Here is a 13,178-nt window from a genome sequence, read left to right as displayed (position 1 = left end):
TCCCATGAAGTCGACTCCCCAACAGTCGAACACCTCAACTTCTAAAATGTAGTTATGAGAATTTCATTCCTTTTGCTGATGTTCCCAAGTCGCTGGCATGCATCGTATCGAGCTATGTAGGCGTGAGCATCTCTGAACTCTGTTGTCCACCAGAAACCTGCTTGAAGGATTTTTGAAACCGTTTTGAATGTAGCGAAGTCGCCTGCGTAAGAAGAACCATGGCAATGATGTAGGATCCCTGGAATATCTGCCTCTGGAGCACACCTTCTAAATATGCCATCCTTGCAATGTTTGTACAAGTACGGTTCATCCCAAACATACTGCCTCGCTTCTCTTAAAAACTTCCTCTTCTCGTTTCCAGTGAACTTAAGTGGTTGCTTTTCAGCAGCAAGGAAATTCGCAATCTCAGCAAACCAAGGGAGGTGAGAATACTGCTTTTGGATCGCGGCTACTGGTTGTTCCGTTATGCGAGAACAAGCGGATGTCATGCTCAGAGGTTGTTCCGCGAAGCGCAGACCAATCGCGTTGACGTGTTCCACTGTGTGTTCTTCATCAAGAGCTGTGTCGTCCTCAATCTTCATTCTGGACAAATGGTCTGTAACCCCATTCTCGACTCCCTCTTGTCTTTTATCTCAAGATCAAATTCTTGGAGAAGAAGAATCCACCTCAACAATCTCGGTTTTGCATCTTTCTTTGTGAGCAAGTACTTAAGAGCAGCATGGTCTGTGTGCACAATCACCTTCGATCCCACCAGGTAGGATCTGAACTTCTCGAATGCAAAAACAATAGCCAAGATTTCCTTCTCAGTCGTAGCTTATCTGCATTGAGCTTCATCCATGGTTTTGCTTGCGTAATAGATTACATGAAGTTTATTATCTTTGCGCTGTCCAAGGACTGCTCCAACTGCAAAGTCGCTAGCATCAGTCATGATCTCGAAGGGGAGATCCCAGTCTGGTGGTTGTACAAAAGGTGCGCTGACTAGAGCTCCTTTGATCGTGTGAAACGCTGCTAAGCACTCGCTGTCGAAATCAAACTTGATCTCTTTGTAGAGCAGTCTGGTGAGAGATCTCGCTATTTTTGAGAAATCCTGGATGAACCTCCTGTAAAACCCTGCGTGACTCAAGAAACTTCTGATAGCTTTGACAGTTTGTGGTGATTGCAAGCTCATCATCACCTCGATCTTTGCCTTATCCACCTCAATGCCTTTCTCGGAGATCTTATGCCCTAGAACAATGCCATCTCTGACCATGAAGTGGCACTTCTCCCAATTTAGCACCAGATGTTTTTCCTCACACCTTTTGAGTACCCTGCACAAGTTTGACAAATAGACACTAAAGGAGCTTCCATAGTCACTGAAATCGTCCATGAAAACCTCCATAATGTCTTCAATCAGGTCAGTAAAGATCGACATCATGCAGCGCTGAAATGTTGCTGGCGCATTGCACAGGCCGAATGGCATTCTCCTGTATGTGTATGTTCCGTATGGGCATGTGAACGTCGTCTTCTCCTGATCGTCTGGATGGATAGGGATCTGAAAGAAACCTGAATAACCATCTAAAAAGCAGTAATATGGGTGGTTAGCCAATCTCTCAAGCATTTGATCAATGAAGGGAAGTGGAAAGTGATCCTTTCTAGTGGCTGCATTTAATTTTCTGAAATCAATGCACATGCGATGTCCATTCACTGTTCTAGTAGGGATCAATTCATTCTTTTCATTTGTGATAACAGTGATGCCACCTTTCTTAGGTACTACATGAACAGAGCTAACCCACTTACTATCAGATATGACATAGATCACACTTGCTTCAAGAAGTTTCATTATCTCTTTCTTAACAACATCTTTTAGATTCGGGATTAACCTCCTGTGATGTTCAACAGAAGTCATTGATTTATCTTGTAGGTCTATCCTATGCATGCATAAATCAGGTGAGATGCCAGGTATGTCAGCTAGTGAATATCCTAATGCCTTACGATACTTCCTAAGCTCACACAAAAGCAATGCAGTTTCCACATTATTGAGTTCATCGTTCACAATGACAGGATAAGTGGAATTCGGACCTAAGAAAGCGTACTTGAGCCCTTTGGGAAGGGGTTTTAGCTCAACCTTGGGAGCCTTTAACTCGCTCCAGGGATCATCAGGTAGGTTTAGCGAAACATGCGAGTTCGGTAAATGGGTCGCTCCAGTTGGAGTGTTCTTGTCCTTGTTGCTCTCTTCCCCCAGACTTAGACTCGCGGATCAATCCCTTCATCCACCTCGAAGGTCTGTCCATCCAGCATCGTCTTCTTTAGCAGCTCATCCATCTCGAACTGCAGGACTATGTCCCCCAGATGGAGATCAATCTTCCCTTGCCGCACATCAATGATGGCTCCAACAGTACATAGGAACGGTCTTCCTAAAATGAGAGGATCTTTGGATTCCTCTTTTAGCTCTAGAACTATGAAATCTGCTGGAACAGTGGTGTTCCCGACTTTTACTTGGAGATCCTCTAGAATACCAACCGGGGACTTGACGGATCTATCCGCAAACACCAAGGACATCCTAGTTGGTTTAAAATATGTGTATCCCAAACGTCGTGCTATAGAGTAGGGCATGAGGTTTATGCTGGATCCCAGATCAACCAAGGAGCATGAGAAAATTGTCTTCCCAATTTTGATAGAGAGGACGAACTTGCCAGGGTCTCCTCGCTTCTTTATCTGCCTGTTCTGAAGCACTGCGCTGCACTCCTTAGAGGCAGTCATGAATTTGCTCTCCTATGATATTTTTTCCTGAGATCAATCCCTTCATAAAGCTGCGTATGGAGGGCATCATCTAGATCGCATCCATCAAAGGGAGTCGGACGGTTAGGTCCTCCAGCATCTTTCTGCACTTCATCTCCTCTCGGTCCTTACGAGTAGCCTTTCCTGGAACCAGGTAAGGGACTTTAGGAGTGTATTCGCGAGCAGGAACAGGCTCTGGAATCGGGCGGACAGCCTCAGCTGGTTGTTCTGGTCCTGGCGAATTGGTTCCAACTGTTGGTTCCCTATCCTTCTCAGCTGCCGGGGCATCGGCTGGTGGTTGTTCCGACTCTTTCTGCTTCCCCTTCTCAGCCGCAGTGAACCTCTTCTTTACGGCTCAGAGAGTTGCTTTCCACTTCTCAACTCAACCGCGTTGCACTCCTTAGGGTTTTTGTCGGTTTTCCCAGGTAGAGTACCTTGTCGTATTTGGTGCTCAAATCGCTGAACATATGGTTTATTCTGGTATTGATCTCAGTAGTAACCTGGTTTAGAGCCTTCCCTTGGAGCTATTGTCCTTGGAACAGTTGCTGAAACATAGCTTTTATCTCATCTTGCGTAACAGCGACAGGGGCGGAGGTAGCTGGCTGAGTGTTCTGATGTTTCTGCATCTGAGGTGGATTGTTCTACTGTTGGCTTAGAACATAGGTCCGGGGTTGGTAGTTCTTTTGATACCCGGCATACTGACCTTGGTTACTCTGAGCAGGATCAGCTGGTTTGTCTTGCTTAGGCCAAAAAACCTGTGTGTTGTTCCTCACGTTAGGGTTTGGGTGGTAGTTTTTGAGCTGCCATCCTTGCCCATTCACGTAGCTTGCCTCTTGCTGATCGTCTCCTGATATTTCAGCATCAAACGCCAGGTCACCGGCACTCTTCTCAGGAGCTGCTTCTTCCATTATGAACACTTGGCTTTGGTTTCCCTTAAGCAGTTGGTCCACCTTTGCAGTGAGATCATCTATGTTGTTCACACTCTTCGAGCGGTCATGCTCCTTGTTCTTGTTTAGTGAACTTGAAGCCATGTTCTCAATCAGCTCGAACGCACCAGGTGTGGTTTGAGTCATGAAGTCTCCATTACTCGAAGAATCAAGGGTGTTTCGAAACTCGTAGCTCACTCCATCATAGAACACCTCCAATATATAGTCATCATCAAACCCATGGTGCGGGCATTCTCTCTGGTACTCTTTGTACCTCTCCCAAGCTTCATGGAAAGGTTCATCGGACTTCTGCTTGAAATTGGAGATCCTGTGCCGTAGAGCCGCGGTTTTAGACTTCGTGTAGAAGTGGCTCAGGAACGCTGATCAGACCTGGTCCCATGAGGTACGAGAACCGGTCGGAAGAGATTGGAGCCAGCGAGAAGCTTTCCCTTCAAGAGAGAATGGGAACAGCGTGCATTTGACATAGTCTGGTGGCATTCCGTTAGAACGAGAGAAATTTCATATTCTGTCAAAGGCTTCGATGTGATCCATCGGGATATCACTAGTGAGACCGCTGAACGTGCTCTTCTGCACCAGACTTATCAGTGCAGGTTTGATCTCATAGTCTTGCTGAGTGCAAGGAGGAGGGTTGATGGAGGAGCGGTTAGTAGCGAAGTTCCGCGGAAGGTTCCGCTCCCCAATAGGAGCACCTCGCTCTTCTCGCGCGGCGTTCTCAGCTACTTCGTGAGCAGCTTGTTGCTGATTTTGGATGGTCTGCTGCATCTGCAACATCTGTTGTTGCTGAGCCTGCATTTGTTGTTGAATGATTGCCAATGCAGCAGTGAGGTAATCTTGATTTCCATGATCATCCATGTTGGTGTCGGTTGTTCTCGGCTGTTGACGGTTCTGTCTTTCTAATCTTGCGAGTTCGTCGTTGGTCAGTTGATGTAGCGGTCCTTGTGAGTTGCTCCGAGTATGTCTACTGGTCATGCACTTGGATCATCTGTTCCAACAAAGAATTAAAAGCAAGTTAGATATCTCAGACTAAATAGTAAACGAAAAATAAAGGTAAAAGCCTGTTCCCCGTCGCAACGGCGCCAAAACTTGATACACTAAAAATGAGTCCTTTCTACTGTCAAGTTAACAGTGGTGATTGTAATATTTGAGATTCAATCCAGAGGACCAGTTTACTATTTACTCTTATGAGTTCAATATTAAGCTGGGAAACAAGTGGGTTTTTTAAATCAATGGTGACGCAAGTAACTAGAATACCAAGAGATTCAAATTCGATTTAAATGAAAGCTGGCTTAGGGTTATTCATCGGGTGTCAATGCGGAACCGAACAACTATTCAAGTGCAATGAGATTCAGTCTAGAACTCGGATCACTCGGCTAGAACAATCCACTATCGTGGACTTGTTCCCTTTGCTGATCGGTCTTGAGTCCTAATATCTACTCTCGCTGATTTGGGACATGAAGCTCATTCAATATATGTCGATTTATCTCCTAAGCGGTTAGCTAGGTGATTAAACTAGAGATCAAACATTAAGTGATCAATTCAATGCAAGCAGTAAGAACAATATGAATGAAGAACAGTTAAGATCACTTATTTGTGCTCAGCTCATGCTAATGACACCCTACAACCCTAAGCAAGCTTATCCGACTACTCAATCATAAAGCAAGATGACGCAGACATGGTTTCTGAATAATACTGTTTAAAATGAAGTAGAAAAACAAGGGTTCAAGATGATCTTCTCGTGAAAATGAGAGATGGAGCCTTCTCCCTTACAAGTTGCTCAATCCAAATCGTTCTAGGTCTCTCGTAAAACTAGCGTAAAAAATAGAAATGATAGCCTCCGCTTTTTATATGGAGGCTCCCGTGGTAAAGTGAGAAGAGAAAAAATCTAGGGCAAACTTCCGAAATTGGAAGTTTCTTTAATGATCTGAAACAGTCAGACGCTTGTTCTCTTCGGGAACAACCTTTGGATTGATCTAACTGGCTGTTCCGCATCGAATATTCCAAAATGACATCTGACTTCATGAAACTCTCTTCTTTGCTTTTTCACCTGCTCCAAACCTGGAATGATATCAATTAAGCACGAATTAGGACTGAGAATTAACTCAAAGCACACATATAATGGCATTAAAAACATGATATATCAAGTTCGCAGCACCAGAAACCCTGCAGCAACAATTACAGCAACAACAGAGGTTATGGAAATTCCTACTACCAGAAGCCACCACCACCTACTCAAGAGAGCAAGATTGAAGAGATGCTTGATAGGGTTCTTGAAGGACAGCAGCGCATGACGGTGGACTTCAATGGGAAGATTGATTCTGTCTACATCAACCTGAACAAAAAGTTTGAGACTTTGAGCACTCATGTGAAGAAGCTGGAGATGCAGGTTGTTCAGACAGGAGAAGCTGTTAAGAGGAAGGAAGCCTTGACAAGAGGGGTAGGAGATGATGTGATGAAGCACCACATGAATGCCATCATTGGAGATGATTTATGGCAAATGGTGAAGCAAGAGAAGCTGCAAGAAGGAGATTTCGAAGTAGAAAGTTTGATGAGTTTCGGCGGATCGCACTGGTGTCGATCGACGCCAGACATCGAACATCCATCAACGGATGACAATCCAAATCGATCGACACGCTCTCCAGAGCATCGATAGATGACACCTATGGAGTCAATCGCATCTTGCAATGCCGTGAGGATTCTGACTCACGAGGAGTTCGCAGCAAGACACCCACATCCGCCCAGCCCTGTTTACGTAAATATCAATTGACATTCTGATACTCCCGTCGATCGACAGCAAGAGACCGCCATCGATCGAAAACCTCCAGCGCCCATCGGTCGACGATCACGTCTTACATACCGAGTGCAGATGCCAAAGATAGATGTTGCACGTCTAAATGCACTCAGGCCCAAAACCAAACCTTCAGAAAACCCACCAGAGACCATCAGGATACCTTCAGATGATGGAGCAGATCCTATGAAAGTTGATAGGGTTCCTATGGGAAGAACCATGAGGAAAAGAAAGGAAAAAGTGGTGAAACATCTGAAGAGGGAGCTAATGAAAAGGAAAGAGAAAGTTTCCAAAAGAGAGTTTTCAGGATTCCTTTAGAAAAGCCATTCGAGGAGGCCTATCTTACCCACATATTGTGAATGTTCTTCAGAGAAACAAGAGAGACTGAAGAAAACATTAGGAGAATGTTCTGTGAAGCTAGAGAAAAGATGAGGAAGAGGATTACACTGAAGAAGAAGAGTGACCCTGGGCAATTTGCAATACCATGTACGGTGAAGGGTATTGAGTTCCCACATGCCTTATGCGACACAGGAGCATCAGTCAGTATCCTACCTAGGGTTATGGCTGACCATCTGAGTCTGCAGATGGAGCCTTTCAAAGAATTATTCACTTTTGTGGATTGTTCTCAGAGGAGCCCAGGAGGGATTGTTAGAGACCTAGAGGTGCAGATTGGTAATGCCCTAGTTCCAGTTGAGTTTCATATCTTGGATATCAAGCTACACTGAAACTCTTCTCTATTACTTGGGAGAGCTTTCTTGTCAACAGTAGGAGCAGTGTGCAACTTGCAAACCAACCAGTTGTGCCTGACGCTAATATATATTCATGTCCACTGCAACCCTATTCCAGTCAAGAAGCCACATATGTCCTCCAGAAGAATCAATGATCCATGAATCATTGCAGCTTGCCACTGTGGAGCTGAATACGAGACAGAGTACTCGGCGTCAATCGAAACTCACACTGCAACATCGATCGACCGACGCACCAAGGGAAGAATCGGTCGACAGTAGTCCAGAAGATTGGGAGAACGACTACTACACCCCTAATATGGCAGCATACACCAGACACACCATGCATACAGAGGAGTATGATGAAGATTATGAGGAGGAACGAGCTACAGAGTACAGAGCCATTCTTGATGAGGAAGACAAACTTCTACATCATTCCTTTTGGAAGAGGAATGCACCATCGATTGACATAAGATTCTCAACAACAATCGACACTCAACCTCATCAGAGAAACAAAAAACGAGCATCGACCAACATCGCCTACTACCCATCGATTGACACTGGAGTCGACCGTGTGCGAGGAGGAGACTACTCGATTGGCAGTTGGGCAGATGATCACCATCACGAAAGCTATGCAGTATAAATGGCAATTCATGAGCCAGGAGCAGATGAACCTCATGAAGGTTTCACATATGAGGAACTTCTCAACATGCAAAGACGTGATGAAGCAGATCAACATCAATCAGAAGCTGCTGGGGAAAGAACACGTTTCAGCCATTCTATCTACAGAGCCACCTGCCCATCGATTGTTGAAAAGCCTCCATCATCGATCGACATCCATCCAAAACAAAAATCCACTATAAGCGAAAACCCTAATTTTAAAACCAGTATCTAACACCAGACGAACTTGGTATTTTCAGGGACCCAGATGGCTACGCAAGAGTAATAGATGGACATGCACTGCAAGTATCTACAGAAGACATTGCAGACATCCTTTAGATGGCTAATGGAGCAGATAATCTCTTCAAGCAATAACACACCATCCTAGCACATCAGCAGAGGTTTACAAAAGAGTTCTATGAAATAGCTGGTGGCATAGACAATCACTTCAAGAAGAAGTATAGACATCCTACTCGACCGTCGATCGACGGTATCGACGCTGAAGTCCCACCATCGATCGATGCTGACGTCCCACCATCGATTGACAGACGTCCAGAATTCGGCAGAAGAGCTTTTGATCTTTTTGGAACCAGAAAATTCTACTGGGAAGAGAAAGATGAGTATGGAGTCTACAGATATGATCAGGGATGTGCAAGAGATGTGGATGGACACATCATCAATGTGTCCAAGGAGGATATCAGAAAGGTAATTGAAAGAGCTTCGAGAGATGAGCACAGCTACATAGGTCTTCCAGAACATGCTAGCTCATTCACACAGACCAAGCTGGTACAAGAGATCTACACCAAGGATGAGATCAATGAGATGTTCTATGGAGTCTGTGAAGCCCAAGAAAAGAATGAAGGTGATTTCCAGGTGAAGCAGGACATAGCCAAAAATTCAGCATTCGGCCGACAAACATCGACCAACATCGATCGACAGAAACCACTCAACATCGATCGATGACGACCCAAAGAACTCACATCCGATGAGTCTCAACCAGATTTTCACACCAGAGCAGAGATTGATCATTTGGGAGAAGAGATCTACAAAACTCTGGAAACTACAGAAGAGAGGCTTGACATGAGATGTGATGACATTTATTTCCCAATGGACCTTAGAGTGAATGCTTTGACTTCTCATGTAGAAGCAATATAGAGGGAATTAGTGGAGGTTCAGAGTTACATTGCCCGTCGACCAGAAGCATCCGCATCGATCAACAGACGCAACAACAAATCGACCGACATTCTTAGACAGACATCGGTCGACGACGCTACAAATCGAGGCCGGCTAGTACCAAAGGTGACATCAGACATGTCTGATACACATAACCAATAAGAGGGGATCTCAGCTGACACTTACGCCACACTCAGAAGACATTAGTTCAACCTTGAGAGTCTTGGAGATAGATTGCAGAAGATGGAAAACACAACTGCAACAATGAAGGAAAGATGGCGTAGAGGAGATGAAAGAATGCGAGACTTCACTGGTACATGGTTCAACAAGCGCAGAGAAGAGATGGACACTTGTTTTCTAACAAGTTCCAGCTTTCAACACTACTAGCCAAATCAACTCCAAAGTCAAGATAAATGACTATAACAAAACGCTGAGTGGGAGGCAACCCCCTATTAGGTAATACTTAATTGGTTTTATTAATCTAGTATTTATGTTGGTTTTTATTTATTTATTGCAGGTCATAAAAAAAAAAAGATCCGAGTAGACGATTGCCGTGAGTATCGACCGACGAAACATTGCCGACTTCGATCGACAGAGCATCACCTGCCGTGACCGATATCAACACCTTTACATCGGTCGACATCCATTCCGGTCAGGTATATCATTTTTACTTGTTACATTGAGTCCTTATGATTTAATTATCACCATAACTCCGACTGAATATACACTAGGGACAGTGTCGTTTAAGTCTGGGGGGAGGTTTACTGATAGTAGTTTATTTATGAGTCTTATTAAAATATTTTCAAAAAAAATATATTGAGTCAAGAAGGGGATAATGAACTTATTCGATTTTTGCTTGTTATCTAACCACTCTTTAGCACCATTTTAGACTTACTGATTGCAGATAGTACTAAAGATACTAAAGCCGATCAACTTGTCAACTATTCACACTTGCTGAGATTGTTTGAAGGAACCAAAGCTGACCTCTAACTCTGAACTTGACACAACTGCTTGTCTTGGGGCTTGGTATACATGGGATCAGATTCTTCAAACAAGTCTGGAAGGTAAAGCCTTGTGTAGATAGATTTATCACCCCCTCTCTCTCTCTCTCTATTTTCGAAATATAGATTTTAATATATATATATATCTATTAGAGATTTATTAGGAAGGGATTCTAACAGGATTTGGTGGCTACAACCATTAAAACTTGCTTCATAAGAATTTTATAGGTAAAGGATTAGAACATGCCTTGGTGGGTACAACTATTAAGGCTTGCTTCACAAATAATCCTAGGATATAGGTCAAAAAGAAGTGAACAGGACTTGGTGGCAACCATCATTAAGGTTTGATTCATGGAAGTCTGTCCAATCTTGGTCAATGATCTTGCAAATATAAGCAGACTTTGACTAAGAGAGAGGATATGAACTAATGTTCGCCTACAGGTCCAGATACTTGTTTGAAAATCCTTGCATCATGTGATCGATACTCCCAAGGTAAAGCCTGCACTTTTATTTATGCTAAGAAATGAGGTTGGTAGAGGGGAATGTCAGACAAGATTTGCTAAGTTGTTGGCTAGGTGAATTTGGTTCCTAAGTTAGGATATGGTATAATGTGCTTTTGTGATTAGGACTTCTTAGATGTGGATTGCAATATTGTAGAGGTGATGATTGTAAGTTTTAAATCATGTGAGTCCCTGCTGTTTTCAAACCTCTTTCCGATCTGCCAATTTGAAACGTCTACTTTTCCACTTGTCTGTGGATGGTAGGGGGGAGTGATAGACCATGGGTTTGACTCATTTTTACCCATGGGTTATAAGGGATTTAATTACTAATTATTATATTATAGAGTCTATTTAGTATATTTATAGGATCAGGAGTGATTTGGAGATAAGTGATGATTTTGGAGCATTTTGGAGATATTTGGAGTAAGCACCCGAGATGACCATCGAGCTCGACCATCGATCGATATTGAAGAGGAATAATCAATCAATGTTCACATCTTGACATCAATCGACAGCGAAGCGCGCAGAAAGCCCGTTTGGTCACAGCCGACTTAGAGCCCAAGTTTTCACCAATTTACAAGATTACCCCAGACTAGTTTTAACCTAATTATATAAGCTTCGCCAACATGTTCGAGGCAAAGTGTGCTTTCTTGTTTTACTATTTTCATAGCAAAGGTTTTCTAGGATTTTAGCAGATTGGAGAGAAGATCCAAAGTTATTTTGTGATTGGAACTCCATTGATATCTATTTACTATTCTAATGCAGTTTTCATACCTTATTGTTGTTATGAATTGCTTGGCCATGTCTGAGTAGTTTTCTTGTTAGATCATAGGGTTTAAATAAGTTATGAGGGATTAGTCCCAATTATAGATTGCTAAGTTGTGATATTAATCATTAGAATTGTCATTAATGCCTGATTCTAAATTAGCTACCTAGAACTTGCCCTAGGATTGTTAGATATGAGCGATAGCTTTCATCGCATCCTGAAACCATTCTAATTGAGCTAAAATTCTTGCTAAGAGTAAGGCGAGAGCTGATCTAGTGAGCTTAGTGAGCACATTCAACCTGCACATTAATGCTTGACCAAGAGCGTCGATCGATATTCAAATAGAATAATCGGTTGACATTTTGAATAGTGCATAGATCGATATTCATATAGAATCATCGATCGACACTGGTCAATAGATGAACCTAGAAAATGAGAGCCTATTGGTTCGTTTATAAGTGTTGAGCTCTACAATATCATGCATGCAACTTGTTAGACATCTATAGGATTATAATTCCGAATTTCCCGAATAAAAATCCTAAGTCTAGCTATTTTCTTTTAAGCACCAAAACCTCAACCAATCAATCGATCAATTACTTGCTCAAACAACTGCAACTTTACATTTAAATCATTAAACCTCCTTACTTAACAAATCCAATTAGATTTATTAAGTTCCCTAGCTCCTTGTGGATTCGATCCCTAAGTACTACAATTGAACCTCTTATTTGAGAGAGTAAAATCAATCCTTAGGGTAATTTGAGTGATATCAGCAAGTTGCATACTGCTCCTACTATTGATAAGAAATCTCTTCCAAGTAATAGAGAAAAGTTCCAGTTCAGCTTAATATCTAAGACATGGAAATCTACTGGAACTAGGGCATTACCAATCTGCACCTCAAGGTCTCTGACAATTCCTCATGATTTCCTCTGAGAACAATCCACAAAAGTGAACGATTCTTTGGAAGGCTCACCCTTCAAACCTAGCTGGTCTGCCATAACCCTTAGTAGAATGATGACCGATGCTCATGTGTTGCATAATGCATGTGGGAACTCAATACCCTTCACTAATGAAGTTCACATCCTCCTCTACTCCTATTATAAGCTCTGTATCTACAACATCTGCATCCTCTACTAAGAAAGCTTGCTTCCTGAGAAGCTTGTGAACATTGTCCAGCTTTGCTTTCACCTCATCCATCTGCTCCTTCCCAAGGATGGCTGCAGATTTCCTTCTCTCAAAATCAGTGTTCTTGGTGTTATTGTTGGATGTCAAGTTCTCAATAAGTCTCACAACCTATTCTGGATTTCTAGTGTTGAAGTTCCCTTCGCTAGAAGCATCAAAAGCCATCTGATACTGCACTGCGATGCCTCTGACAAAAGTGCTGAGCAGCTGCACTTCATTGAATCCATGGTGTGGACAATCCCTTTGGTAAGACTTGAATCTGACCCAAGATCTTATGAATGACTCTGTAGGCTCCTGCACGAATGTAGCAATCTTGCTCTTAAAGTCTTTAGCGCGTGCCTCATCAAAGAAGTTACGCAGGAATGCGTTCTTTATATCGGCCCAGGATGTCAGAGATCTTGGTGGTAACTGCTTAAACCAATACGAAGCCTCTACAGCAAGTGAGTACTTGAAGAGCTTGCAGAACAGGTAGTCTTCAGGAACTGCATTGACTTTGATAGCAGATATAAGATCCTCGAACCTCTCCAGATGGTCCATAGGATGCTCGTGAGATAACCCTCAGTAGGGTGTTTGTCCCACGAGTGTGTAGTCCTGCGGCTTCAACTCGAAATCGCCCCTCTGGATAGCTGGAGGACGAATAGCTGATTTGTTGGCATAAAACTTATCTGAACTGTTGTAATCAGCC

General features: G+C 43.0%; 1 protein-coding gene across 1 annotated transcript; it reads right to left on the bottom strand.

Moving 5' to 3' along the window:
- Positions 1–2,809: 2,809 nt before the first annotated feature.
- On the bottom strand, positions 2,810–4,168 carry LOC106330626. The gene is made up of 5 exons (XM_013769064.1): positions 4,074–4,168; positions 3,812–4,011; positions 3,448–3,724; positions 3,192–3,216; positions 2,810–3,103 (listed from the first exon to the last, which is right to left on the bottom strand). The coding sequence occupies exons 1-5, from the start codon at positions 4,166–4,168 to the stop codon at positions 2,810–2,812; spliced, it is 891 nt and encodes a 296-aa protein (XP_013624518.1).
- Between the last annotated feature and the right edge of the window lie 9,010 nt (positions 4,169–13,178).

The sequence above is a fragment of the Brassica oleracea genome, chromosome C3 (assembly GCF_000695525.1).
Source record: "Brassica oleracea var. oleracea cultivar TO1000 chromosome C3, BOL, whole genome shotgun sequence".
NCBI lineage: Eukaryota > Viridiplantae > Streptophyta > Magnoliopsida > Brassicales > Brassicaceae > Brassica > Brassica oleracea.
The sequence above is the reverse complement of the archived record's forward strand: the minus strand, read 5'-3'. Positions and strand labels throughout refer to the sequence as shown.

Coding starts and splice junctions, on each gene's coding strand:
- LOC106330626 (XM_013769064.1), bottom strand. CDS start 4,168: ATGTCAAATGCACGCTGTTCCCATTCTCTCTTGAAGGGAAAGCTTCTC. Junction 3,725..3,811: donor CATGACTCAAACCACACCTG/GTGCGTTCGAGC, acceptor TGAACAACATAG/ATGATCTCACTGCAAAGGTG. Junction 3,104..3,191: donor TGAGCACCAAATACGACAAG/GTACTCTACCTG, acceptor TGAGCCGTAAAG/AAGAGGTTCACTGCGGCTGA.